This window comes from Centroberyx affinis, unplaced genomic scaffold, assembly GCF_046629955.1.
Source record: "Centroberyx affinis isolate AG114_WGS23_722 - 3 ecotype Tasmania unplaced genomic scaffold, CSIRO-AGI_Caff_v1 ptg000027l_1, whole genome shotgun sequence".
NCBI lineage: Eukaryota > Metazoa > Chordata > Actinopteri > Beryciformes > Berycidae > Centroberyx > Centroberyx affinis.
The window spans coordinates 125,921-153,837 of record NW_027278741.1 but is presented as its reverse complement, the minus strand read 5'-3'; the positions used below and the strand labels follow the sequence as shown (position 1 = coordinate 153,837).

General features: G+C 40.4%; 2 protein-coding genes across 7 annotated transcripts in view; both read right to left on the bottom strand.

Moving 5' to 3' along the window:
• Positions 1-14,883, bottom strand: part of LOC139641023 (endophilin-B2-like) — a 35,825-nt gene extending 20,942 nt beyond the window's left edge. For 3 of the 5 annotated variants that reach the window (XM_071515236.1, XM_071515253.1, XM_071515262.1), the window contains exons 1-5: positions 14,731-14,883; positions 13,905-14,046; positions 7,529-7,657; positions 3,583-3,716; positions 2,420-2,512 (exon numbers count right to left, since the gene is read on the bottom strand). In XM_071515236.1, the coding sequence (XP_071371337.1) occupies positions 2,420-2,512; positions 3,583-3,716; positions 7,529-7,657; positions 13,905-14,046; positions 14,731-14,793 (561 nt within the window). In that variant the 5' untranslated portion in view covers positions 14,794-14,883. Of the gene's footprint in view, positions 1-1,410; positions 1,432-2,273; positions 2,286-2,419; positions 2,513-3,582; positions 3,717-7,528; positions 7,658-13,904; positions 14,047-14,730 lie in introns of all 5 variants that reach the window. The other 2 variants (XM_071515244.1, XM_071515271.1) reach the window with 2 other exon arrangements.
• A 1,322-nt stretch (positions 14,884-16,205) lies between these two features.
• Positions 16,206-26,150, bottom strand: LOC139641080 (phosphatidylinositol 4-phosphate 5-kinase-like protein 1). Of its 2 annotated transcripts, XM_071515322.1 has the most exons (10): positions 26,032-26,150; positions 25,136-25,322; positions 24,992-25,042; positions 24,230-24,384; positions 22,848-22,972; positions 20,567-20,601; positions 20,419-20,474; positions 20,218-20,330; positions 19,920-20,082; positions 16,206-18,937 (listed from the first exon to the last, which is right to left on the bottom strand). In XM_071515322.1, exons 2-10 carry the CDS (start codon positions 25,307-25,309, stop codon positions 18,505-18,507), a joined length of 1,305 nt encoding a protein of 434 aa, XP_071371423.1. In that variant the 5' UTR covers positions 25,310-25,322; positions 26,032-26,150; the 3' UTR covers positions 16,206-18,504. The 2 variants fall into 2 exon arrangements, with proteins under 2 accessions (XP_071371423.1, XP_071371432.1); XM_071515331.1 differs by lacking the exon at positions 24,992-25,042.
• Positions 26,151-27,917: the final 1,767 nt, after the last annotated feature.

The following is a 27,917-nucleotide window of genomic DNA, read 5'->3' as shown; positions in this document are numbered from 1 at the left end:
AATAACGTTTTAATTCTCTGATTCAACGGCTCTCTCTCTCTCTCTCTCTCTCTCAATTGAAGTTATATGTATGTTAAGTATGTTTTCAGCGCTGTGTTTTTGTGAGGAGGAACTGTGACTATGTGTCATACAGCTCCCTGTACTTCTACACTTTGCTGATTAACTTTCTATTGTCCATCTTATTCACAGTTTTGCTTTTCATTGAATGTAACTATGTCACTGTGGCCATGAAGTTGTGAAAATGTGGCCCCTCTGGGTGCATGACGCCCCTGAGCCTACTAGAGCTGCAACGATTTATCAGTTATTATCGGTTTGAGTAATTTTCTAAGAAAAATAAGTCAAAATTCACTGATTCCAGCTTCTTAAATGTGAATATTTTCTGGTTTCTTTCCTCCTCTATGACAGTAAACTGAATATCTTTGGGTTGTGGACAAAACAAGACATTTGAGGACGTCATCTTGGGCTTTGGGAAACACTGATCCACATTTTTCACTATTTTCTGACATTTTATAGACCAAACAACTAATCGATTAATTGAGAAAATAATCAACAGATTAATCGACAATGAAAATAATTGTTAGTTGCAACCCTAGAGCCTACCTTACAGTGTTACATCATATAGTCAAATATTTATACACATACACCTCTTCTGGGAATGTGCTTTTATGCACGCTTGTCTCTCTTCCCTCTGACAGTCAACATTCCCATGGGATTTCCCTGAAGCTGTGCCTGGATGTGGCTTATCTGAAAAAAGTGTCTGTTTATGACGACCAGCTGCCAATATTTACGCTTGGATATTCCATGGAAATAAATAAGTGCAATATTATGCAATTAATTGTTTCAGTTCATCCACAGGCTGTCTCAAGTTTTTCAATGCCTAAAAGTTTCATGTCCAGGAACGCTGTGCGTCACACTGTTGTTCTAAAGATGTGTAATCAAAACGTGAAATGACTTGATGTAAACGCTGACTTAGATGTAAACTAGAAGGGCACTCGGAGAGCGCAGAGCTCCGCCAAGGTTCGTGCTATTATTGCTTGTTCAAGAGTTGGGTCTGGATCCGCTCCAAAATTAATGGGTTCTTCCTTGGCCCATGCTACCCCCTTCCACCAAGTTTCATGAAAATCGGGCCAGTAGTTTTTCTGTAATCCTGCTGACAGACAAACAAACGGCAGCGAAAACATAACCTCCTTGGCGGAGGTAAAAAGGAGGGGGAGAGGGAGAGACTTCACACCTGTCAATCTACGCTCTGTAGCCCGTCGTACTGGCGCGAGTTGCCGTATGTTGCAGGGAGAAAATCGCAAAAATTGTTTAGAATTGCCGGAGATGATGAGGCTGTAGCATTTCCTGTGTTTGACAAATTTAAACGCCAGCCGGTGGAAAAGGTCCAATATTGTTCTTGAACAGCCGCACAAGCCGTGCTTTAGGGACAGACTTAAAATGGATATACATGTAGGCATTTATTTAGAGTACAGACCTACATCGAACATAGAGACGCTATAACAAATAGGCTACAGTATGTATTTTCTGCCAGTCTTGTTCATTACTTATTCATAACTACGAGTCCCAGGCTATACGAGGCGCTCTGGTTTGGCATCCTTCCCCTTCCTCTCGTGAGCGCTTACTCCTCTCTCGACCTCAAACTACTTCTACTAACTCTTGTTCTCAGTCTTTACCATTTCACTGTGAAAAATACAAAATATAACATTGATTCTTACTTATTGTTACTTTTTCACCCACGGTGAGAAAATGTCAATACCGTCACAGCCCTGGTTCTGAGTGCATTTTCAGTTTTGCTTTGCTAAATCAGCAAGTGACAAACTGTGAAATCTTGGTGTAAGGATATATGATTTCAGAGGATTTCAATGTCCCATGTCTCATGAAACACCAAGATTGGGGGGTAATTCCAGAAGGTCACATATTACTGGTCCCATGTGAATAGTGCTCATGATGGTTGGCTACCTGCAAAAGTGGCTGGTAGAATAGGCAAACGCACCAGTCCCAGCCAAAGATTTAGCGGCATTTGGCTAGTTGCTGGTGTTCATTTTGCATCATCCTGTTTACCATGCTGCAAGTTCGGGTCTTTGTCTTTAAAGAGTCAAGGTCAAGGTTTTTTCTCTCCTTCCCTTGCTTTGCTTTTCTTTTAGCGTCGCTCGACAGTCGAATGCAATGTTTTTTCTGGGTTTTCTCGGGCATCGGTAATCGAATGGGAAAAGCATGTGAGACAGGAAAAAAGAAATAAGCCAACGTGAGCGTCTTAATTCTTTAATACTCACTTCTCCCTCGCACTGTGAACATTTAAGATACAGAGACGGTTAGTAAGGGCTAATCCCGGTGCCAGCTAGAGAGTGATTACATGAGAATGAGTATTAGGGGGTGGCGTGGGGTGGAGGAGGGGAGGGGGTTCACGGGGGGGACTCACCGCAGCCTTGGCCTCTGCCGCCTCGGCCTTCTTTAGACGAGTTTTACAGGCGTCCAGGTCCAGGCGGCGATTCTCCAGCAGACGCCGTTCTTTCTGAAGCCAGAAGACAATGACAGACAGCGGCTCACTATAAGGTAAGCTTCAGCCGAACAGATCCAGAGACAGCTGAAAAAACACACCGTCATAGGGGAGGAGAGCAACCGTGCTGCCCTCTGGTGGTTGTGTTCACAGGTCAAGGAGAAAAGGTTCGACTTCTCCAGAGGGAATTTGATTTGTACACCGAATTAAACATGACAGTAATTCCATTTCCAATTAAAAACACTCTTCCTCTATTGACTGTTTTTACTTAGGCTTATAATACACAAGTCTGGTCTCCATACCACTATACTGATGTCTTGGATTTGTCTCGGTCTCGTGCCTATTTTGACTCTGATTTATCTTCATCTCGGCCACTATTGGATGTCGACTCGTCTTTTTCCCTGCCTATCTAAAAATATAAGAAATGGTAAACTTTAATGATGTTTGGTTTATTTTAGAGGTGCACGGATACCGTTTTTTACAAGTGCAAGTAATATATTTTGAGAACCCGGCCAATACTGAGCACCAATACAAGTACTTAGGTTGCCGATGTTAAACGATTTAAGATTCAGCACCACGAACCTCGCAGTCAGCAAATTTGTTCTCTTCGTTCACGGTAAAATGCTCCCAAATCGCTGACATTTTGGTATTTTAAAAGCCTACAGTACACCCTACAGTAGAGGACCTCTTGGCATCGGCTCACTTCACCAGTGCAGAGTATATTTTTAGCCTGTATCCCTAGTTGATTTTTACCACAGCACTACAAACAATTTAAGGAAGTTCACCTGTAGGAACTAGAAACTATTATTAGATATATTTACTTTTGAAAAGACATGTAGACTATTTATTTTGGTTTTGGTCTTGAATAGGACTCGATTTGCACTGGTATCGACCCCCTTTGGATGTGGTCTTGCATTGAACTCAACTGGACCTGGTCTTGTATTGGTTAGTAAGGAAAACAAATGGCAGTTTTCTCAGGTATGAACTCGTCGCCGCTTTTCCTTCCTCTGCGGATGGGTGAGCAAAGTGAGCGAGGTAAAAGAGAATTTCATTGGCCAGTAAGTAGAACGGCGATTCAGACTCACTGAGATGGTCCTCCAGTCTCCTTCCAGAAAGTTCCTGAGTGGGCTGAGGAAGCTGATGGCTGAAGTCTGGATGAACTCCCTCTGCGCTCCTCCTAGTCTTCTCTCGCATTCCCCCACCTTGATCAGCGTGCTCCCTACAGGAAACATATCAGATCAGGTTCCTGCACATTCTTCATTTCAAAATTCCACACTTTTTTTCAGGCTTTCATTTCTAGATCTGACTGGATGTGAAGATTGTTGTCGATGTCCAATATGATTTACACAGATCGTGGCTGGGTAATAGGACTGCCACTGATCCGTATAAAGATTTGAATGGCCATGCATGGCGACAAGACAAAGATATCATATTTATTGAAGGAATACAGGAAAAGATTATGACAGCTTCAGCAGAAGGGACAGAATCTGTGAATTTTAACGTTCGGGGATGCAAACACATGTATGGTGAAAAAAGAGAGAGCTACCCAAAGTTGAAAAAGAAATGCAACAGCGTAATATATAACCATGTGACGAAGGCCTGTGCTATATGCTTAAATAAATAGGAAATTCTTTTTAATATACTCAAATCAATAAAAGACACAGATGTTAAGTAGTTACGTTTTTTATTTTCAGAATTAGAAAAGGATTACTTGTTTGCATCCCTGAACGTTTGTCTTAATAGGGAGGGAGTTTCCTTATATGATTGCCTGCCTTCCCCTTCTTTATGGTTGCATCCTTCTCATCCATTGCTATTAATACATCTAATAAGATCACCTAAGAGAGGAGCTATTGATTTGTCCCTGTATAAATAATGAGAGTGAATGAGAGATGCTCATTCATCTGGGACACAAACATCACTAACTCTGCTGTCCTGAAAGTAGACTCTGAGCTCCAGTGGCTTTCCGTAACCCACACTGCATGAATAATGGATGGCCTGCAGCCAAGTTATAGTGGCAGGACAGCCACGTGAAGAGAGAATATCCCTATGTCTAGAACAGCAGCATTCTTTACACCTCAAGTGTGTGGGGCTAACTGAAAGTGGTTATAACAGAGAAGCTAAGTGGTTTTTCCCCAAGAAATGCTTAGGAAGTGATTACTGATCCATTACTGTACAGTTACCAAGAACTGAGAAGCAGTATCAATGATACTGAAATTATCTTTATCTACTCATTACATAATTGATCATGTGAAGTCTAAATTTGCTCAATTCCAGGGTAATGCTCTCATACTAGGTATCAGTGAAACTCAGACACCAGGAACAGCACAAAGATATTTTACAACACTGAAATGTTGTTTTCATAAAGTAGACGGGATGAAGATACTATTTGATTGGAGTAACAAAACCTATTAAGTCCCCCCCCCCCCCCCCCCTCACTACCGTATTTTAGAAAAAGAAGAATGGCTTTAAAGTGACATACTCAGCATGGTACTTGGTGTGGTGGCCAAATGAAACCTTGGTTTCAACTATATCCAAAGACTCTTCCTGTTGCAACTGCTTGCAATGCACATCATTCCACATATTCTCTACCCTAGTCTGTCTCCCCATGTGGTTTGTTAGGTGGTCACAAACTGAATAACACTTGAATTGTGCCATGAGCAGCATGCCTTATGCTGCAAGAATTGCTATATTGCAATACATTATGGAAGAAAGTGCAATATTTCAGCTGCCCAAAAGAGGGAGCTGCAGCCTATAGATTATGGGGAACAATTATGGAGATTAAATGGAGGTAGAAATAAATGTCACACACACTACATACTTAAAATATAGTTAAAACACAGTGATTTGTATCTGTAGCCATCATTTGAAAAACAAAAGCAAAACATTAATATTATCACTTTTTCTACATACACAATAACATTTTAATATTTTCACACAAATGTGCATTTAAAGTATATTTTAATATTGCATTATATGTGCATTTGCATAGCTTAACCATATTCACAGTTCTTAAACTTATTCGTGAACTGGCGAAGTTTGCATTTAAATATATTTGTGAATCTACATCTATCTGTGGGTTAGGGTTAGGAATCCAAGGAATCCACCAATTCTGTCCCTCAGCTCGGCTCATCCATAGAGCTGATTTCTGCAGAGAAGTATCTGCATGTGTTTGTGAGCTGGGTGACATTTGTTTTTTCCTCGTTTTGAAACGGTTTGACCTCCGTAAACATTTACATCTTTGGCAAAGGAATCCCCACACCGGGGGAAACAAAACTAACAATGTCTCCGTTTGGTGTATGTCACTTGAAAAGATATGAGGCACTTTGCCAACAATTTGATGCAATGTGCAACACAACACCAGTACTCTGATGTATCAGAAGAAGCAAGGGTTTCAACATCGACAAGTAGACATTTTGGTTTCTTCATAAAAGAATGTTTGGCCCTAAATCATTTACCCCATAATGCTAGTTTGATATATTTTTATTCAATTGTAGTCTCACCAGGGCTTGGTTGCATCAGCTAGTACTTGGAGAAGTGAGATTGTGCCGCTGACTGCAGATTTTCCAAACCATAACCACATTTAAAGTTACACTAAGCAAGATTTTTAAGTAAAATAAACCCGTCTTATCAGCCTAAATCTCAAAGTGGGGCTGCAGCAGAGATGAGCATGCCATCCCCACTAATTGACACGCTGTAGATTCGCCTTTCCTATTTACCAAAATGAAACTCAGTCACACTGTTTGGATATCGGTTACACTTCAGCGACACTTCTCCGTAGGTATGTTTAACTTAGCTATTAGCCTTTATGCACGGTGCTTAGGGCTGGGCGATATGGTTGAAATCAATATCATGATAATCATTAGGATTTTTCTCAATATCATGATGTATGCAAAATCACGTTAAATAATCAAATTAATGTTGTACCATTACCGAATGGTAATGTTAGGTGTGATGTCAAACAAAACAGAAATATTCAAATAATATTCCTACCATACCTCATATTATGAGAGTTTTTAAGTAGAATTTGCTTGTCATCATCAATTCAGACAGCAGAAATGTGTGTCACGATATCAAAATATCGTCCACTTCCACTGAAAGACGATGAACGATAATATTGAATTATCGCCCAGCCCTAACGGTGCTTCACCAGGTTTTTCCTTAGGTGCTGTGCTTTTACAAATGTGTTGCAGTTTCTGTCACCCTCTAGTGGTCAGGAAATCGCTTATTGCAGCTTTAAAGGCACAGGCCGTATTTTCCGATGGATGGCATTCAGAAACTATTTCATTTTGCAAAATGCTGGTATAGTAAAGTTTCAAAATTTTGGACCACGGTTACCTTTATGGTACCAGTATAGCTTGCAACCCTAGGAGGGTATAAACATGACATACTATGACTATGGTTGCCAAAATGTATAATTCTGGATTGAGTTAACGGTTTACTCCACTGATATATAGATGCCCTGACCACTGCTGCAGCCTCAGAGAGCAGAGTGCGGCCAAGCACGTTCACACGGAGCAATATTGATCTTTGGTTTTGCCACAGAGGGGGAGAAGCTGATTTATTGGCCTGACATGTATGAGCCAGCCTGTAGGGCAGGGAACAAGATGGGAGAGAACGGAGGGCAATTCAATAAAGCTCAGGCACTTTCAGTACCAATTAGGGACACAGCGATGACCTCCACGGTTTTCTGACCATAAGCATTTTAGAAGCTACGGTGTCCGTGTTTACGCTTCTATGCTCTTGAATGCAGCCTCATGTTTGCCCAAGGTTGCCCCTTAACCAAGCGGCCAGAACCACGGGTGAATTTTGAGGCAAATAAGGAAGTGGCGGCAGGCGGCGATTCCTCTAATGTCCACTAGATGCTGGCTCCAAAAATACTCCAAACCACCTGACTCCATGCAAGTCAACGGGACCACAACCCAACTTCTCCCTCAAAATATAAAGTTCAAAAAGGCCCTTCAGAAACCTATGGGTGACGTCACACTCACGTCTTTTTTTACAGTCTATGGTCAAAATTTTTGACACACTCACCATATTGACTTCCAGGGTCAAAATCCTTTCCCGCATCCTGCATATACTGGCCCAGCAGTTCTCCATTGGTAATTCTGCATGGTGCCTTTCTGTCCAGCTTTTCATAGAGGAACTCCTCAATTCTAGCGCCTGCAGAGAAAGACAAGGAGAGCTAGTTTTATGGCAGGGCAAACAGAGCAGCACGAGAGTAACTTTGGTTAACATCTACCATGAGATCATGGGAGGCCTCATTATCCAAGTGCAGCATCTGTAAACACAACAATGGTAACTAAAATTTAAATATGTCACATGGGACTCACAAATTGCATGACTGTAATGGCCTACATGTCTGTTACGTAGGAGATAAAATGAATGGCACGTCAACCAAAATGACAAAAACACACTCACTTCCTGAGTATATGCAGTGTTTTCCATAAGGACACCAAACATTTTGGGTTTTTTTGTGAACAAACTATAATTTGATGTGAATACTTCCCAGATTATTATTATTAATTGTGGTGTTGAGGATTGACACAGTTCTGAGTAGAAACAGCATACTTAACTACTATCACAATTTTTTTTGGAAATGCTTAGTTATCAATTATTGTTGAACCACATTTTTTCTTTATTAACCATTATTTTAAGTTGTGACCTGGTATAAGGAATGGATATTTTTTATGTTCGCACCATTACCATTCTGTTGAATCATGCACCAATCACAGACAATGTACTATGACAGACACCTGTTGGTCCCTCCTCTTTTGTGTTTAAGACTGGGTAAGAGCGCATTAATCGCCAATTGCCAAGTCCAACAACCAAGAGGTAGGTTGCACACAAAATTCTGCCAAAGAGTACCATATAAGCTGGTGTAGAAAATCAGATCTAGAGACTTGCTTTAAAAGTTGTCCTGCAGCAAATTTCCGTGGCTTTCCAGCAAGCCCTTACTTTGATTTATATTCCATTCGGGGGCTTTGGAATCCAGCAATGTTTTTTTGGACACTTACTAAAACCCTTCGCTTAGTAAGGAAATCAGCCCTCCAACGTTTTGTATGATTATTTGTCCGCCGTTCGGTGTAGAATATTCTTGTTATTGTAGTTTTTGACGAGAAAACCTGTAGCTTTCAGTGGATACCTCAGCTGAGTCGGTAGACCAATCAGAAGCTGGGAAGTTCTGCGTGTCACAATTGTTTCTCAACTGAATAACATGGGGGTTGACTAAATTACCATCTTTTCAACCATTATGGTCTATGCTGATTGTTTGTACATCTATAGCATAGTTGTGCAGCAACATTCAGAATAGACGTGTAGAATAGCGCAATATGTAAATGCTTTTTAGAAAGCACTTCTCTCAGTTATAAATCTAAAAAGGTGTAAGCTTTCCAAACTTTTTCATGTGAGGGATCCACAAATTAGCTAACATCACTCCATAGGTCACGGTTTGTTGTCAAATATAATTTAGTAGATAATTTTATAATTCAAAATAAAATTTTGAATTATAGAAAATATTGATACATTCTCTCTGGAAAGTAAATGAAATAGTGAAATTACATTATTCCTCATTTTGCTTGTAATCCTTGCATCCTTCTCAAGGAGTCTACAATATCACCATAATCATCATCATTTCAACAATTTCATCAGTTCTTTTAAGGTTGGCTTTATCTTGCTGGAGACAAGTTGTCTCCAGCAGCGCTGCTGAATACATTTTATTTAATAAAATTGTAAACACCACCCAGGTCACATCTTAGCCAAATGGCAGGTGACTGGTCCTCAGACTCTGACACGTATGAGCCCGCCCCCCGCAGCTATAATACACCTCACCTGCCAGCATGACGTTGAGCTTTATTCAACCTGCTGCTAACATATCTCTTCACCACCTTCTAACCTAACTCTGTTGTCTGAGTACTTGTTTTTGTCTAAACTGCTCCACTACGGACAGCCCGGCCTTCGTTCAAACAAAAACTGCATCTCCTCGGGTTTCCACTCAGTTCTCCTTTGACTTTCCTCGTTGTGTTGGTTTGAGTCAACAAGCTCGCTATCCATTCCACCAACTAGTCAAAACCTTGTGACTTAAAGGAATAGTTCACCCAAAAATGAAAATTCTGTCATCATCTACTCACCCTCATGCTAAATGAAACACAGGTGAAATTTGTTAGTCCATATAACACACAGGGAGGTTGCCAGCACAACTTGGTAGCAGCCTTCTCCAAAACAACTGAAGTCAATGGGGACCTGTTCTTTAGAGTTCCAAAACAAAAACAGCCAAACAATCACACTGTGAATAGAAAGACCTATACACCATGATTTGTTGCAAATCAATCAGCTGTAGTTAAGATTTGCACTAAATGATGGTGTAAATATACTGTAGGTCTTTTTGGAACTCTGAAGAACTGGTCCCCATTGACTTCAGTTGTGTTGGAGAAGGCTGCTATGGAGTTGTGCTGCAACCTCCCTGTGTGTTATATGGACAAACTTCACCTGTGTTTCAACTGGCATGAGGGTGAGTACATGATGACAGAATTTTCATTTTTGGGTGAACTATTCCTTTAAGCTAGTTGCTAGCTTGTTTGTCGACAGACTATGTCAGACGCGTAGTAAGTAAACAGTGCTCCCAGTGAGGGAGGCACATGGCTGATAGGGACAACCATGAGGTGTGTGTTTTATGTCTTTCACTGTTTCATGCTGCCGTTTCGCCCTCGCCACGCTCCACCATCGCACCCATCTTTTCTGCCCCCCCCCCCCCACGTGCGACACAGCTCACTCCGAGCCTGCTAACCCATGGACAGAGCGCAATTTCCCACCTCCGCCCCCATCCCGAACACCTACAGCCCAGCATGCTCCTCCACACAGGGAAAGGGAAGTGTCACCACAGCGTGAGCAGCTCGCAGACTTCAGCTCAGCGTCAGGCAACCATGAACGGCGAGGAGAATGATGAGGCGTACGCTAGCAATGGAGAAGAAATAATCTGACTATTGACTTGCCACTTTCTCCTCACCCTCCCCCTTCTATTACTGAGACGTTTATTCCAGTTCCATTATTCAATTTGCATTATTTGACATTATATGACAATTTCATATGACAAAGTCGCCTCTGCAGTCGGCAGAAGGGGGAGAAAGTGGCAAGTTGTCTTTGCAACAAAGATGTAAAATACTGCCACTAAGGGCCTCAAGGTTTCGCGTGAGGTCTGGGTGTGTGCACGCGTGAAAACAAACTAAATAATGGTGTAAATATAGGTCTCTTCCACTCACTGTGCCATCGTTTGTCTACCGAAGACTTGGATTATGCTTCACAAGCTGTTTGGAGTAATTTCATGGTCATTTTTTGCTCTTTTTGGAACCCTAAAGAACCAGTCCCCACAGATTAAGTTGTTTTGGAGCAGGCTGCTACGGAGTTGTGGTGGCAACTTCCCTGTGTGTTATATGCACTAACACACCTGTGTTTCTACTGGCATGGGGGTGAGTGCATAATGACAGAATTTTCATTTTTGGGTGAACCATTACTGCAACTAGCAAAAATGCTGCAGCCAAAATGCTGTAACCAGACACCTGGCAGGAACTAAAAAGAAACAGCCTATTACCCCCTTTCTAGCAGCACTTCATTAGCTCTCATGGCAATTTAGGATTGTTTTTTAAATTTAGAATTGGTTTTAAAAGGTCATGCAATGCACTTTGTCTCCATAACAACCAGCTGTTACTATCAGAAAGCAGTACTGATGTCCAACCTTCAGACAAGGTGTTACGGGAAGAAGTTCCCATAACAGGTTGTTGTCACGGCTGCCCAAATGATCCTCAGATTATGGAAAAGTACATCCTCTCCAGATCTTAACAATGGATGGAATCAATGTTAGAGATAGTATCATATGAACACATGTTAGCTAGAGTCAATGATGAAGGTGAGAACTTTAAGAGGTCATGGGAGCACTTTTTCGCTCATAGCATTGCTGGGACATGGTGATGATCTGGTTGTATTGCTATAATTGCTAAATGTATATTTTGGTTGTTCTAAATATGTGCATTTACCATGGACCTTTGGATGTTTTATAACTAAAGGTAATAATACTGTCTGTTTGTGTATATTTAAATAAATAAAAACTTTAATAACAAGAAGTTCCCATAACACAGCCAATGTGTCCCAGACTACTACCAACTTTCTTTCTGCTACTTTCTCCATTTCTATTCTGATCGTCATGACCTGTCAGCAGCCTACATAGCGAGAAACCCTGCCTCGTCTTCCTTGTGATTAGTCCACTCAAGAAAGCAATCCAGGTCATGTGGTCTTCTATAAAAAGTTGAACTGTTCTCAACTTTAGAAAGTGCTCCACTCTGCCTAAAAAATTGCAGTGCCTTTCCAAAGTGGCTGCTTCCCGTCTGCCTTGCAGCTACTCCCAATTGACTTTCATGTAAAATAGGAACTAGGAATATAAAAAGCATTATAGTGAGAATGTGCTCTAGGCTGATGGAGCTTCTCTATCAGGGCTACGCGGGTCGGGACACAACAGGATCAGGCTAACTCAGTGTCTTCCTTTAAAACACTTTAAAAGGACACACTTTATAGTCTGGCTTTTAACTATGGTCTGTCTTCAGTTTTAATTTTTCTGTGCATTTGCCATTTAATATTATATTATTTTTTCCATTGTCAATTATCTTTCACATACTTGTTATTGCTCACATTTTTATTTATCTTGTAAAGGACTTTGTACCTTTGTTTTGTTAAGCGTTCTATAAATAAAGGTTATTATTATCCACAACTACAAGGTTCCTAACATCAATAGGCCTCACTGATTCAGGAGACTTGCCCACATAAAAATAAAAAATTACTGTTAAAAAAGCAGCCATCTGGAAAGGATTCAGTGATCGGCCACCTTGGTAGCAGGTGGTACTTGTGGAAAACGGAGTATGTCAAGACAGAAATCAGCTATTATCATGGAAAGGCACAGAAATGCTCATTAAAAATCAGTAAAGATCACCACTTACACACAGACAGACATCACGTCACGCCATATTACTTTGCTAGATACAGCTTGAGAAATTAGCATCAACAATTGAACTGGTCAGGGAAGATATGAGAAAAACTGAAGAGTGACCAAATGGAACAGTCAGACACGATGAGTGGGAGCTGTGTACAGGGCGAAAACATCGGGAGGCAAACGTCTCAAAGATATTTTCCCACAGATAATGAAGACAGTGCTGCACATGTGTTTACCATATACAGCACCTGCTGACTCACCACCAGCACTCATGGTGACTAAACCCTTCATTACCTCCGCCAAGGAGGTTATGTTTTCGGTGCCGTTTGTTTGTCTGTTTGTCTGTTAGCAGGATTACGGAATAACTACTGGCTCGATTTTCATGAAACTTCGTGGAAGGGTGTAGCATGGGCCAAGGAAGACCCCATTAAATTTTGGAGCGGATCCGGATCCGACTCACAAACAAGCAATAATAGCACGAACCTTGGCGGAGGTCTGCGCTCTCCGAGTGCCCTTCTAGTTTGTTATGTTCAGCTGGTAGAAGACGGTATTCTTATTAGAGTCTCTTTGGATAAAAGCAACTGAAAGTCTGTAAAATTATATGTTACGGCCACCTTTGATCTTGACATCTAAGGATCAGGTGCTGATCTGATCAACTACTGCCTGTGCTACCATCAGTCCACAGGCATGAAAAGATTCCACGGCAGGGCACCAGAAGAGGGAGGCATAATACTCACCAGTGTGATCAACTGTAGCATGGAGAATCAAAAAGTCACAAGTTAGAGCTCCCTACCCTCCAACATGTCATTGCATATCACTGTAAACCTACTGATGCTCCTTAATAAACTACATTTGATACAATGTAATCGACTTAATTGAATGGCAGCTAATGGCAAATGTGTCTTACATTGTGTCTGGACACTGTACTGTGCGTATTGTCTGGCTATAGTCATAGTGCCTGTTGCTTATTTCAGCTCATTGTTGCTTATTTTTTTAACTCAGTGATTCTCATGTTAATAATTAAGTATGTTTAGACTGAGGTGTTGCACTGCACTATATTTCAAACTGCATCCATTACCGAGTGCAAATGTTATATTTTCATCAGAAACTGATGATCCATGCTGTATTATGATGCATTTATTTTGTTAAGCCTCCCCACCAATTGGAATAACCTAGTTTGAACTCTGTACTCTCATTGTTTTTGTATTACATGGGAAATACCCGTTTGTTTTTAATTAACTCAGTAACTTTCACTTTTACTGTACATTATGAACTAGCTAGTTTTTACTTTCACTTAAGTAGATGTTTACACCAGTCATTTTACTTCTGCTTAAGTAAAAAATTCAGCTTAGTAACTACTTCTGCTTAAGTAGGATCTCTTGGCACTCTTTCCACCTTTGTTTATTTCAGTAACAGCCTTTGTTGAGGTCTTACTTGGGTTAGGCTGCAGCAGCACCTCTGTTTGTCTGAATATTTTCTCTGTCCAATTTTTGGTGCAGTCTGCTCGGCTCAGCAGGTTCTCAAAGCGAGCGTCCAACTCGGTCTTCTCCGCCTGGCCCAGTTTCTCCTCTGTGAACTGAAGCAGAGCAGACAGACCGTCATACACTCTCTGCTAGCTTACAACTGGAACACAACCTCTGCTTCTTTGCTAAGTCGGAAAACCTGAAAGATGAAAGGCCAAAGAAGTGTCATTGTAACGTTAACGTCGCGAGAGCGAGTCCGGTTCACGACCCTGCTGTCACCTGCCATTCTCTTTCCCTCTCCTCTTTCCTGTTGCTCTCAACTTTATTAACCAATGAAGCAGGAACTCGATTCAAGTAAATATACAGAAAACATTTAGGTCAATAAATTTGCGTTTCTTAACTGAGTTATTAGGTTAATTTACATGTAGCTAACCGAGTGGTGTGCTAGCTTGCGCTAATTAAAAAAAAACAACGTAAACCTCCTTGTGAAACCAGTCTCATGATGCTTATGGTTAACAACGTTGCCAATGTTAACGGTGGCAACGAATTCAATGGACTACCTATCAGATATATATCTATAATAACAGTATAAACCCAAACTATTACCTGTAAATGAATAACACAAATTATTATAGGTGCTTGCTAACTAACAGGCTAGCGTTGCTAACATAGTAGCTAAACTACTGCAACGTCAGCTACCGTCTTCTGTAGTACCGGCTCAGCTGGCTGTCAAAATGAAAAAAATAAAAAAGTAACGTTACTCAGCATAGCTATAATGGCTCGCGCTCTGTCATTACCTGGACAGCCCGTGTGAAAAACACGCCAGCGTCGGAGGCTAATTTCTTCATGTTGAAGTCCATTATGTTTGTGTCTGCTAACGCTAAATCCGTCTCAGCTACTAATGTCTAGTGATGTTACGTTTGATATCGAAGCCCCGAACGAAGCGTCTGTCGAGTACGCGCTGGGCAGTTTCCGCTGAGGGGCTCGGCTCGAACAGAGGGTTCATTTTCAGAGGCACGTGATCGATGACAAACAGAAAGGCCTAGCTTCCTGTAGAACCGCCAGAACCACGTGATCGGTTTGTTTTGAGTTCGGGGCTTGTCAATTGTATTACAGAAGCACTTTTACTGTCCAACTGAACGCCGCACAAATGTTGTCCCTCTTTATTTCAATCTTCCTGTTTTCCTGCATTTTTAGTCATCATAGTCACTCAGACATAAATATATGTTTTATTTACCCATTTTCAAACTTGTTGAATAATACAGTATGATATATTTTATTGCATAAGATATTTTAGTAGGAAATAATTAACAAACGTTGCATAAATATAATTGTACCTATAGGTCATGAGTATATTGTGTGTATATATTCCATATATACTGTATTGAGTAGTTCTCAACGTGGGGTCCGGGGACCACCAGGGGTCCTTAATGGAGTTCCAGGGGGTCCCCAGCCAATTGATGAATTGTTAAACTTCAGCATTATTTCATTTACAAGAAGTTAACACAATTAGAGAATGTAGAAGAATGACTGTTTTGATCATAGTTTCTCTGTTATCTCTCTACCTACAATACAGATAGTCATGGAATTCTGGATAAAATCATATCTAATGATAAAAATATTCTCAGATTTGAGTTCAAGAGACAAAATCTCATCAAATGGGGGTCCGTGGCCCTAATGTGGACTAAATTAGGGTCCTTGATATGAAAAAGGTTGAGAATCACTGCTGTATATTATATGTATATTACAATGATTTGGCTGCTCTGAATTATTTGTACCAGCAGGTGTCACTAGTATACACTAGTGATGGCGAAGTGAGGCTTTCTGAAGCACTGAGGCTTTCCAGCCAATTGTATCGCAAATAGATTCATTACTCGAGGCCTCTTGCTACTCTGTGATTTTCTGTTCCTGATGTTAGAATCACTTCCTCAGCGGGAAACACCGACAGACACTGGGGTGGACTAAACTGATTCTCAACCTTTTTCATATCAAGGACCCCTAATTTAGTCCACCTTAGAGCCACTGACCCCCATTTGATGAGATTTTGTCTCTCAAACCCAAATCTGAGAATATTTTTACTGTTAGATATGATTTTATCCAGAATTCCATGACTATCTGTATTGTAGGTAGAGAGATAACAGAGAAACTATGATCAAAACAGTCATTCTTCTACATTCTCTAGTTGTGTTCACTTCTTGTAGATGAAATAATGGTAAACTTTAACAATTCATCAATTTGCTGGGGACCCCCTGGAACCCCCTGAAGGACCCCTGGTGGTCCCCCGGACCCCATGTTGAGAACCACTGGGCTGAACTATACAAGTGGTGCCGGTGAGTATTTTGGGCATGATGATATATCACTGCAAATTCAATAAATGGCAATTTATATTAACAATAGTCATCTACATTAACATACTAGATGCATTATTTTGGTAAACAGTCATCGAAACCTCATGCTCAAACCCGCCCCAACTTGAAGGTAATGTGTCATAAGGATGAATAGAAAAGGGTGAGGTTGGATTGAAGGAGGGGCCCCATACTTACCTTAGCCTGGGGCCCCCACATCAATAAATCTACCTCTGATCATTATGACACATTAACTTTAATTTGGGCTGAGCAAAGTATGCGTGCAGGCTGGTGTTCCATGACAAGATTTACACTGAAAACACAGAATGAATTAACGTGTACAGCCTATACCACAAAATGTGAAAAGCAAGATTACAGTCAGTTAAAAGGCATGTCAACACTTCTGTCCAGTGGTTCACTTGTAGAGTCAGTAAATCCTGGTTGACTTTATGGCCTGTGCCTGTCCTCAGTCTCTCCAATAGATGGTGCCCGCTGTCCTTGCTATGCGCTCAGCAGACTGTTCATACTGTTCCAATGCTGGAAGCCATGACCACTCAAAAGTGTGGAGTCATCTTTCCAAAAGGATCCACTGAATTTAGTAGTAGTAGATACATTTTTTATTCCCCCTCTCTTTTATTTGTTTGTGTAAGTGTGCTTAATTTTCCTTTCATTTTGTATTTGTAACAACAGGCGATTTAGTGTGTGGTAGCTCAAAGAAATGTATCCTGCTAGAAGTCCAGTGGAACAGTGGAATAGTCCACTATAGCCTGAGCAGGGGGTGGTCATGACTCAGGATCTAAATAACTTTTACAATAAGATGGGTATTTTTCAGAATTTCATTTGAAATTATTAAATAATATGCCTATATATTGCTGATATTTCGGTCCTTGGGGGCCCTCTGGCTGCCAGGGCCTAAGGAAAACTCATCTACATACACTGGATGACACAGACATTATGATAAAATTCAATCCTTTTAGCTTTAGAAGGCAGCAGTGTGGAAATTTGCGTTATATCTTTCATGTTGTAGCATTATTTGTTCAACATGGCAGGATACAGGTCTAGTTTAAAACTGCAAATCTGAATTCTGTAATCTTGATCTTGTGGTTTCTGTATCAGAATCATCCTATCTGATAATTTTTTGAAAAAGTGATCAGCCTGATCCTGGATTGCAAAAAAAAAGGGATTAGAAAATCCACTTTAAAATATCCACTTTATCTACAGTTGCTTTGAAATAGCAGCCACATTTTCACACTCATTAATACATCTTATTAATTTTGTTGTATGGCTAAAATGTTATTTTCTGTTTCACCGACGTTGGCCAGTCACAACCAATTTGTGTGAATTTGTCATGTCAAAAAGAAAAGGATCATAGTATGAAAATGTGAAACTTTTTCTTGACTTGCAGATTAGTGTGTAAAAAATTGCCTTTATTTTGGGAGTAGTATAGTCTAGTAACTCATGCCAAAAGTAAATATCTTCAATTCATGTCATTAACAGAATTCCATATGTAACCATGAAAATAAACATGTAAAATTGCATGGCAGGCTCCATGGTATAGCCAGTGGTGGAAAGTAATTAAGGCCATTTACTCAAGTACTGTACTTAAGTACAATTTTGAGGTACTTGTACTTTACTTGAGTATTTCCATTTTATGCTACTTTGTACTTATACTCGACTACATTTTAGAGGGAAATATTGTACTTTTTACTCCTTTACATTTATTTCACAGCTATAGTTACTAGTTACTTTTCAGATCAATATTTTATATTTAAAACATTTGATCATCTTTATAAAATAACTATAAAATAGCATTGTTATAGATTAGACTACCCAAAAGTATAGCTAAATTGTTAAGATTAGCTTCACGTTGACAACTTTAAAATGCTACTTACATGTACATGTATGTCAATAAATCAGTATTAATATTCCAATAATTTATGAAAAATATAACTCTCTAAATGGGGACAGTTTGCATAATGAGTACGTTTACTTTGATACTCTAAGTACATTTTGCTGCCAATACTTATGTACTTTTACGTACTTTTGAATGCAGGACTTTTACTTGTAATGGAGTATCTTTACATTGTTGTATTGCTACTTTTACTTAAGTAAAAGATCTCAGTACTTCTTCCACCACTGGGTATAGCATACAGTCATCAGCATACAGACACAGACAGGCTAGACACTTATAACTACTATGTAAATGAGTTTGGTTTCTGCATTTTGTCACTGAGTGTGCTTGTCTACCCACTGGCAGAATCTGTGTGAGTAGTTGGGGGGGCTGACGGTGGAGAAGGCCCTGCCGGGGAAGCGAAGCCTTTTCCACAGATTCTCCAGTCTTTTCTTCCAACCGTAGACCGTGAAAATGTCTATAATGCCCACAAAGTAGCGGCGGTCTGGCCCGTCTATGACATGAACCGCGTTCTTGAAATTAGGCAGCAGCCTACGGTGATGGGTGTGGAACTCCTGCAGTTCGGATTCGGCGGTGGTTTCTTTTGCGTGGGAAGTTATCTCCTGGAGGGGAATCCCATCACCAGTGACCTCTGGTGGATCTGACCCGCAGTCTGTAGTGTCTGGTACCACCTGGCTTGGGTTTTCCTCCAGTAATGGAACGGACGGGGGGTCTGGCTCTGTGGGACTGTCATCTAGGTCCATGGACCTGTAGGAAAGACAAAAGAGAATTCGAAGAACAGAGTCAGGAGACATAAGAGTGTCCCATAGCCAGTGGGAGGAATTTGGGAATTTGGGTGGCAAGGATTAATGAGTATGTGAAGGTTGGGTAGGAGTTGATAGAACTGAGGGTTGGTTTATGTTCTTGTTATTGTTTATATATCTTGCATATTGATTATATGTCTTGTCTGTCAAATCAGAAACCAGTTCACTCATACATCTTGGATATGTCACTGTTTGTTGTCTAAAACACTGGTGCAAAATCAAAAAAAAGATTTGAGAAAGAAAGGAGACATAAGAGTGAGGATACATTTGGGATGGCAGCAATGTTCCTATGTTCCTAAAAAGGTGAAATACTCTAGAGACAATATTCTCTGTGGGTCCAAGTACTACAGGTATGTAAGAGACAAATTATATATAAGTCCAAAATTGCTGAACATATCCTTTAACTGTCCCATAGCAAAAAATGACCATAATATATCCACACAGGGTTGACAGGATTGTTGCTCACTACCAATGACTCAACGATTACTTGGCCAGCTGCTGAGATTTCTGGCTTTCAAAACTCACTTTCCAGGCCGTTCTCTGTTTTAGAACAAAAACTCCCCACCATTTGGAGTTTCAAGACACTCCCAGGAAGGAGGAAGTGCACAATACTACTGTCTCAAGTTGCTAATCGGACTGTAAACAATAACCGGCGCACGGAAGAGGAAGTCTTGGCCCGGATGTCTGCTGGATACACCAGAGTATTGACCATCACCCCCAGAGTCTACAGTAATCATCATCAGACTGATAGACGATGGGTTCCGAGATTGCCCAGTGTGCCACTGCCATAACAGTGCATTCATTTCCAGAAGGCCCTGTTGAAGCAGTATGAGAAGAAGAATCTCTCTGACAGACAACTAGATGAACAACAAACATATAATACAACAACTGGCTTTATACCCCCACCATGTTTACATGAAACCTACATTGTGGTGCGAACAATGAGATTTGCAAAAGAATGTTTCCCGTCCAGCTCATCTTGGTGCAGAGGTTGGTTGGCCAGCAGGAGACTGTAGTCGAGCACATTGAGCCCACGGAGGAAGGCAGCGTCAATTTTCACCTGGTCTACAAACCAGGACTTCTGTTGATCTAAGAACACAAGCATTTCAGTTCCGTTCATTTTCAGTTCCGCTTGACTTTGCTTTCTTTTGCAGCTGAAACAGATACCAGGAAAAAAACCTCAACAGCATCAAGAGAGAAAAGAAACTATGCCTTTACTCTTACCCAGTGCAATGTGCTGTCCTTCAAAGTTATTATCCTTCAGCACTTTTATAATCTGGCTCCCCTCTGTGGCAGGGTTAGTCCATCGACCCACCTCACAGCCTTTAATGTCATATCTAGGTGAAGAAAAAAGTCATACACCCATAATCTACAATAAAAGTCTATACAAGACTACAACCACACTGGAAAATAAACTGTAAATACCTAATATTGATCCTCTCATCGGGGTAAAACACACTCTGCATCACAATGAAGTACTTCTGGAAAACAGAGAGAGAACATGGCATGGGAAGTACTGTATGGATGGACTGGATATAATTAAGTGGATTTGTTAATATGTTGATCAAAATACCTTTATTTGATTTGGGATAACAATCCTGTGGACACCTGGAATGTGGAAAGGAAGATGTGCATCTTACTAAATTGTGACGGACAAACTGTGACACACACACACACACACACAGAGGCAGATATAGAGTTTTGCTGGAAGGTGAATGAGGCGATACAGCAAAGCAAGGCAAGCAGGCAAGACAACTTGGCAGGTCAAAACTAGGAACTATACAGCAGGCAGCAAAACTAAGCAACAGGTAGAAAATGTAGGCAAACAGGCTGGTAACAAGAGCAGAGAAACGGTCTGAACTAGCCTGGTTCCAGACTCCTGAATCTTGTCCTGCCCACACTTCAGATTTTGCCGAGCGATAGGCCCTTTTGACAAATATGTCAGCAATGTTAAAAAGCCAACTTTCTGTCGCCCATAACTGTCTGTGATCACTTACTTTGTGTTTCAACAGAGTGTATAACACAATACAGGTGTTGTCACTGACATATCTTTCTGTTTCTGTTGTTAGACGACTGCGCAAGTAACTGTGATCGAGGGTCACAAAATGCTAACTGGCTAACCAAGTACAGCTGCAAAGATTAATCGATTAATTGTCAACTATTAAACTAATCGCCAACTATTTTGATAATCGAATAATTTTTTAAGAAAAATAAGTCAAAATTATCTGATTCCAGCTTCTTAAATGTGAATATTTTCTGGTTTCTTTACTCCTCTATGACAGTAAACTGAATATCTTTGGGTTGTGGACAAAACAAGACATTTGAGGACGTCATCTTGGGCTTTGGGAAACACTGATCGACATTTTTTACTATTTTCTGACATTTTATAGACCAAACAACTAATCGATTAATTGAGAAAATAATTGACAGATTAATCGACAATGAAAATAATCGTTAGTTGCAGCCCTATAACCAAGGCTAACGCTAATTTCTGTGCTATTAGCATTTTGTGACCCTCGATCAAATCACTTTTTTATAGTGGTGCAGTCGTCTCACAACAGAAGCAGAAAGATATGTCAGTGACAACACCTGTATTGTGCTATACATTATGTTGAAACACAAAATAAGTCATCACAGACAGAGTTATGGGCGACAGAATGTTGGCTTTTTAATATTGCTGTCAATGGTGAGAACCGAGCTATACCCTGCGGAAGAACGGCAGCCATGTTTGTGAAAAAGGTCTATTATCTGAATAATGGAGTGGTAACGAAATGGCCATTCAGTCTGAATATCAGGCTAGGTCTGAATGCAAAGACAACATGAACAAACTGGCGAGGTAGAGCGAGGAAGAGCTAGCTTAAGCAGGCAGAGGCTGACGAGATGATTAGACACAGCTGCGCAACGAGCTCAGCAATGGGGAACCAGCAACAGGCGGGAAACGGCAGGACCTGAAACGAGACTATTTCTATGGGCAAAACAAAAAATCTACATTTTGTGTGGTTGCTTTTTCTGTGTTCTGATAATTTATGTGAAATGTATCCGGTGTAAATAATTTGTCGTTACCTTTTCACGGTTATCAAAGAAATGCATTATCATTAAAATGTTTATTTTCTCGAAGTCACAAAATGCTAGCAAATTTCTGTGCAAACTTCCATTCAAGAGAGGAGTCATGTTCGCATTTTGAGACTTCACAAAAAAAACACAGTTTAATGAACTTGCTGTTGTTTGACAGCCGTGAAAAGGCAACGACAAATTATTTACACCATAGACATTTCACAGAAATGATTAGAACACAGAAAAAGCAACCACAGAAAATGTTGATTTACTGTTTTGCCCATAGAATCTGAATAGGGTTTCGCACTTGTACCGCACTTAACAGGCGTGGCCTTTATGCCGCGTCATCGCCATTCTTATCTATGGAGAGAGAGGGGAAGCGTATCTATGTTCCCAGGGTCCTAAGTTCCCCAGTTCAATATTCTGTTAACACACATTAACCCTCCTATTGTGTTCGGGTCAAATTTGACCCGTTTCGAGTTAAAATATTTCATAAATATTATCCAGTTTTTTTTTATTGGAACAAGGCTTCAAAACAGCTATATAAACACAACAAAACCAATGGTTATCATTTTATTTGATTTTGAAGGTCTCTAACCCTAACCCTAACCCTAACCCTAGAACTGGGGAACATAGGACCCTGGGAACATAGGACCCTTTGTCATGTTCCCATTATGTGCCATATAAATCTGGGGAACATAGGACCATGGGAACATAGGACCCTGGGTACATAGGACCCTGGGAACATAGGAATGACTCCGAGAGGGGAGATGCAGATTCAACTGGAGCTACTGTCTTACCTAGGAACCTCACCATCAGCGAATGGGGGTACTTCTCCAAGTGGTCCATATACACCTGCAGATTGGACAGGAGGAACTTGACCTCTCGCTTACTCTGGGTCTTCAGGAAGAACCTCTTGTCATTCCTACAACCAGGAACACAGAATTGAGACAATTGGTGTGTGTAGTCTTATACTTCTCTCCTTGTTATCCTTGAGGTTTAGACCATCAGCTTTGGAGCAGCCATTGTCAGAGTCTAGTGTAATGAAACACCACTCGCTCCCGTAGCTGCTGGCTTCTTCACCACCTTCTAGTATGACAGCATTGGCCATGCCAGTGCAAGGCGCCACATGTTGAGGCAGATTGGCATCTTACTGTGTCGAGGCTCTCTTCATTCTTTGCCCCCACAGCACACAAAGACACCGATACCGGCTCTCAATATTGCATGACTCTAAACCAGTCGCCAAATTTACGCTTCCTTTCCCCCATGGGAGTCATTCCTATGTTCCCAGGGTCCTACGTTCCCAGGGACCTATGTTCCCCAGATTTATATGGCACATAATGGGAACATGACGAAGGGTCCTATGTTCCCAGGGTCCTATGTTCCCCAGTTCTAGGGTTAGGGTTAGTAGGGTTAGGGTTAGAGTTAGGGTTAGGGTTAGAGACCTTCAAAATCAAATAAAATGATAACCAATGGGTTTGTTGTGTTTATATAGCTGTTTTGAAGCCTTGTTCCAATAAAATAAACTTGATAATATTTATGAAATATTTTATCTTGAAACGGGTCAAATTTGACCCGAACACAATAGCAGGGTTAATGTGTGTTAATAGAATATTGAACTGGGGAACATAGGACCCTGGGAACATAGGACCCTGGGAACATAGAACCTTGGGAACATAGGACCCTGGGAACATAGATACGCTCCCACTCCATGTCGTTAATATTGACTCTGACTTTATTAATTCATGCTTCCAGTAAAGTATACTGAAAGAGTGCAGAATTTTACATAAAAACACTGAATCCATCAAAGAGCACATTTGGACACGTAGATAAGACAAAGTACAAAAACATAAAAGATCAAAAGGAATTAAAGGATCAGCAGAATAACATTTAAAAAAGATATATGTACATATAATATTCCTAAAAGTCAGTGTAGCACAGACTATATTGTAACATGACAATGTAGCCTCTGGGGAACTGTACAATAGGTGAAAAAGATTTTCCCCGATGGATTTTCCCCATGTTCAAACTAAGTGAAATATTGCTTTAAGAACAGAGTTAGGATTAGGTTTAGTTTAGAGTTAGGGTCTGGTTTAGGGAAGGTCCTCCTAAGCATAGTAAGAAGGTCCTCCTAAGCATAGTAAGTGTGCGTGTGTGTGTATGAGTGTCTCATTATGCTCACGTGACAAAGAAGTCTGCCTTGCTCTTGGAGTTGCTGACAAACTGGAGGTAGCAGCCGTCCGAGCAGAGCGAGTTCTGATATTCCTCCTCTGAGATGTCCAGTGAACGCCTCAGACTGGCGAACACCGGCCCCGCAAACGTCTGCATCTCGAAGCCCTGGAAGGCAGGGGATCAAACAGTAGTCTCATATAATTCTTACTGTTTGTTTTAACCTGCTTGGAGCGCCAAATGGGTGGGGTTTGACACAATCAGCGTGAAACTCCATCCTACCCATCTGTTTCTCCAAGGAGGTTCAAACTAACACAGATGAAAACATTTGATCCAGGAACCAAGACATAGCATTAAAAACAGACACTGCCCATCAAAAGTTTGGATACACCTGATTGAATGTACTATGTTCCTCATTCTCTTAAAGCCATTTTGATCTAAAGGCTTATGCTTGAATGCTTGAAATGTGTTTCTTAGACAAATATAAATAGTGAAGTTGATCCTATGTATGAATTTCTTTCCAAAGCCTTTGCCTTTCCATCAAGGCAAAGGGCGGCTACTTTAAAGAATCTAAAATAGAAGATAGTTTTGATTTGTTTAACACTTTTTTGGTCGCTGCATAATTCCATTTGTGTTATTTCATAGTTTTGATGTCTTTACTATTATTCAAAAATGTGAAAAATATGAAAAATAAAGAAAAAAGTGGTGTCCCCAAACGTTTGACTTCTTACAAAATAATAGAAAATGCTGCTGTCAGAGGGAAATGGCCACTCGCCTCATGGACTTGAGTCTCCTGCGCTTTGAAATGTTCAGCCGTGAGTGTATCCTTGAAGTCAAAAAGCACGTGTGAGTGAATTAATGTCTACAGAAGATATAATGCATGTTTTATGTTATGTTTTATCGTTAGCGGCGTCCTCACCGGCTGGTCCTCGCCGGTCTGGACGGCGGCGCGTATGCCGTCTTTCATCACCGCCGTCAGGTGGTAGAACTCGTGCTGGGGGTTGATCTCGAACACCCCCAGCATCCTCCAGCGCTGCCTCAGGTGCCACCAGCGCCTGCGCCTGGTGGCCCCGGCTGCCTTTCTCTGTGGCATCTGTAACACCGGGCTGCACACAAGGAGTCAAAAAATACTTTCATCTTTAAATTTGACCATTTTCATGCCTAAAAAAATGACAAGTACTCAGTGTTTCCAGAATTAGAATAGAATTTTATTCTTGTCAGCCTCTGAAACAGCATTTATACCATCATGGGACACTAAAACTCATTGAAACCCAGGATATTATTAATGGTATTAATACCTACTCAATTATACAATAAATATGTAATCAAACTTCATCATGTCCATCATATTAGAGGTGGATGGCACTGACTGCCTAATATATTTTATTAAAAGGCCAATATCAGCCCAATGTATCGGACTAACCTTAGTGACTACATCTGAAAGACTTGACATATATTCCATTCCATTCCATACATATTACATCCATTACATATGTGTTCATAATATCTGGATATAGGCAACCAATTCTTACATATGTGTGGCATTTCCATCTATAAATTAGATATGAGCTTGCAGCAAAACATGAATCAAATCCAATGTTTTCTGAGTTTAAAACAGCAGAAGTTGATATAAGGTAAACACCCACTCACACACACATTAAATGCCCCTGTTCATACAGAATAGGTGTAATCACTAAAACATAATCGGGCCCGTCTGAGGGAATAGAGCTAAACAGAGCGGCTGAAAGCCTAGAGAGACGATCAGTTTTGTTATGAAGTGGCTGTCAAAGATCAAGTCTCAAATTAAGATCTTACCTGGGTTCCTTGGACTATATTCTAAAACACAATTTGGAGCATATGTCAAAGTTAAAGCAAAATAAGAGCCCTGTCTTTCCCGTCTCCTCCAGGCAAGACTAGTGCCGCATTCCAGACAGGTTAGGCAAGCTCTGCTGGGTGTGTCACAAAAGAGAAAAGGTGTGCAGTACGGGCTTTTCTCTTTTGTGACACAAAAGGGAAAAGGTGTGCAGTACGGGTTTTTCCTTTATGTACTACAAACAGGAAACTCTGATGAGAGCAAACACAGCTGATATCATATGAGAACAAATTAGCTAAACCGATAGGTAAATAAGAACTTTTTACTGTGAAACAGGATCATTACTGGGGATTGGGGATGGATCAAGATAGGTGATCTGTGGCAGATCTTGTGGACTGATCTCCCCCCTGTTGCAGAGAGTTGCCAACAACTGACCAAGTGTGGATGCAAATTTGAATGCCGTGGAAGGTGCAAATGCTACAGCTTTGGTCTTGCTTGCATAGCACTGTGTAGCTGCGGATGTGAAGATTAGGCTCCATTTCAACCCAGAGCATAGGTTAGTTGATTATACATGTACATTTACTCTAACAGAACTGTTGATCCTGGAATGTTCAGGTTACAGATGTCTTCAAAAAATATACATTGATCCTAAAGTGCTCAGGTTATACATAACTGCATTTTACATTTTACATTTTGTATGTTTTATGCTACGCAGTACAAATGCTATGTACAATAGTAACCAAAGGATCATATTCAGCTCCTCATGTGCAAATAAAATGTCAATTTTTGTACATAATTTCTAATAAAAGTTTTGCTGAAATAATGTTGTGTTTATGCATATTTTTCACATTACTTTAAAAAAATATTCTGACTAAATGGCAGAAGGAGATATAAAAAGGATTTCTGATGTATAAATTTGAATTTTCCATAGTTAAAAACCTGTCAATCGACACCAGAATCATCAAAATTGGCCGGGACAATGAAATTCTATGGTAAAAAATGGCCGAAATGGCAGCCATCTTTAAAAATGGCAGCCATTTAGAAATTACGTGGCTAATGGGATTTTTCAAAAGAATGACCCAAGAGGTACACTCAGTCAAATTTTGGTGCTTTGAAAGATTTTTTTGCTTATCTGTTGTATTACATAATAAAAAGTATTTGTTATTGTCTGAATGCAAAATTGTATTCACACAATAACAAATACTATAGCAAAGGCTATATGGTAATTTATTCTAATTCTAATGAATTGTGGTGGTTGTAGCTTGTTGGCAAAAAGTTAGTAGCCTATTCAACTCAAAATTAATCATTTTCATTGTTCGAACTGCTCTATGGATGTTTTGGGAATGTCAGTTTAATTTTGTATGGTTACCCCGTCTTCGCTTTTACACCCACACACAACTTGTAAACTATGCATACAATTCTATATTAAAGCTGCTACCAGTACAATTTGAAACTTGGTGACTTTGGCGGCCCCTTAAGCAAGCATTTTACTTGCATTTGCTCCTAAATATAAATGTAAAAATAAGTAAAAACGCATGTACAAATTTCACCTTCTTACTGCTATGACTACACTAGTTTCCTAAATGCTACCACTGTGAGTTGGTCATTGTTTAAAGAGTAACTAAACCCCAAATCCAAATTTGTGGTGAAGCCTGATATCTTATGGTGAAAAGCAGGATACTGAACTGGCCTTCTGCTATTGGCTGATCTTTGGTGCCAGGTGATTTCACCTGCTATAGAGAACAACACGTGGTGACATCACCTGACACCAAAGACCAGACAATAGCAGATGGTCAGTTCAGTACCCCACTTTTCACCATTAGGTGTCAGGCTGTTTGGGGCTTAGTTACTCTTTAAAATAAAATAAAAAAAATAACCCTACAACTCC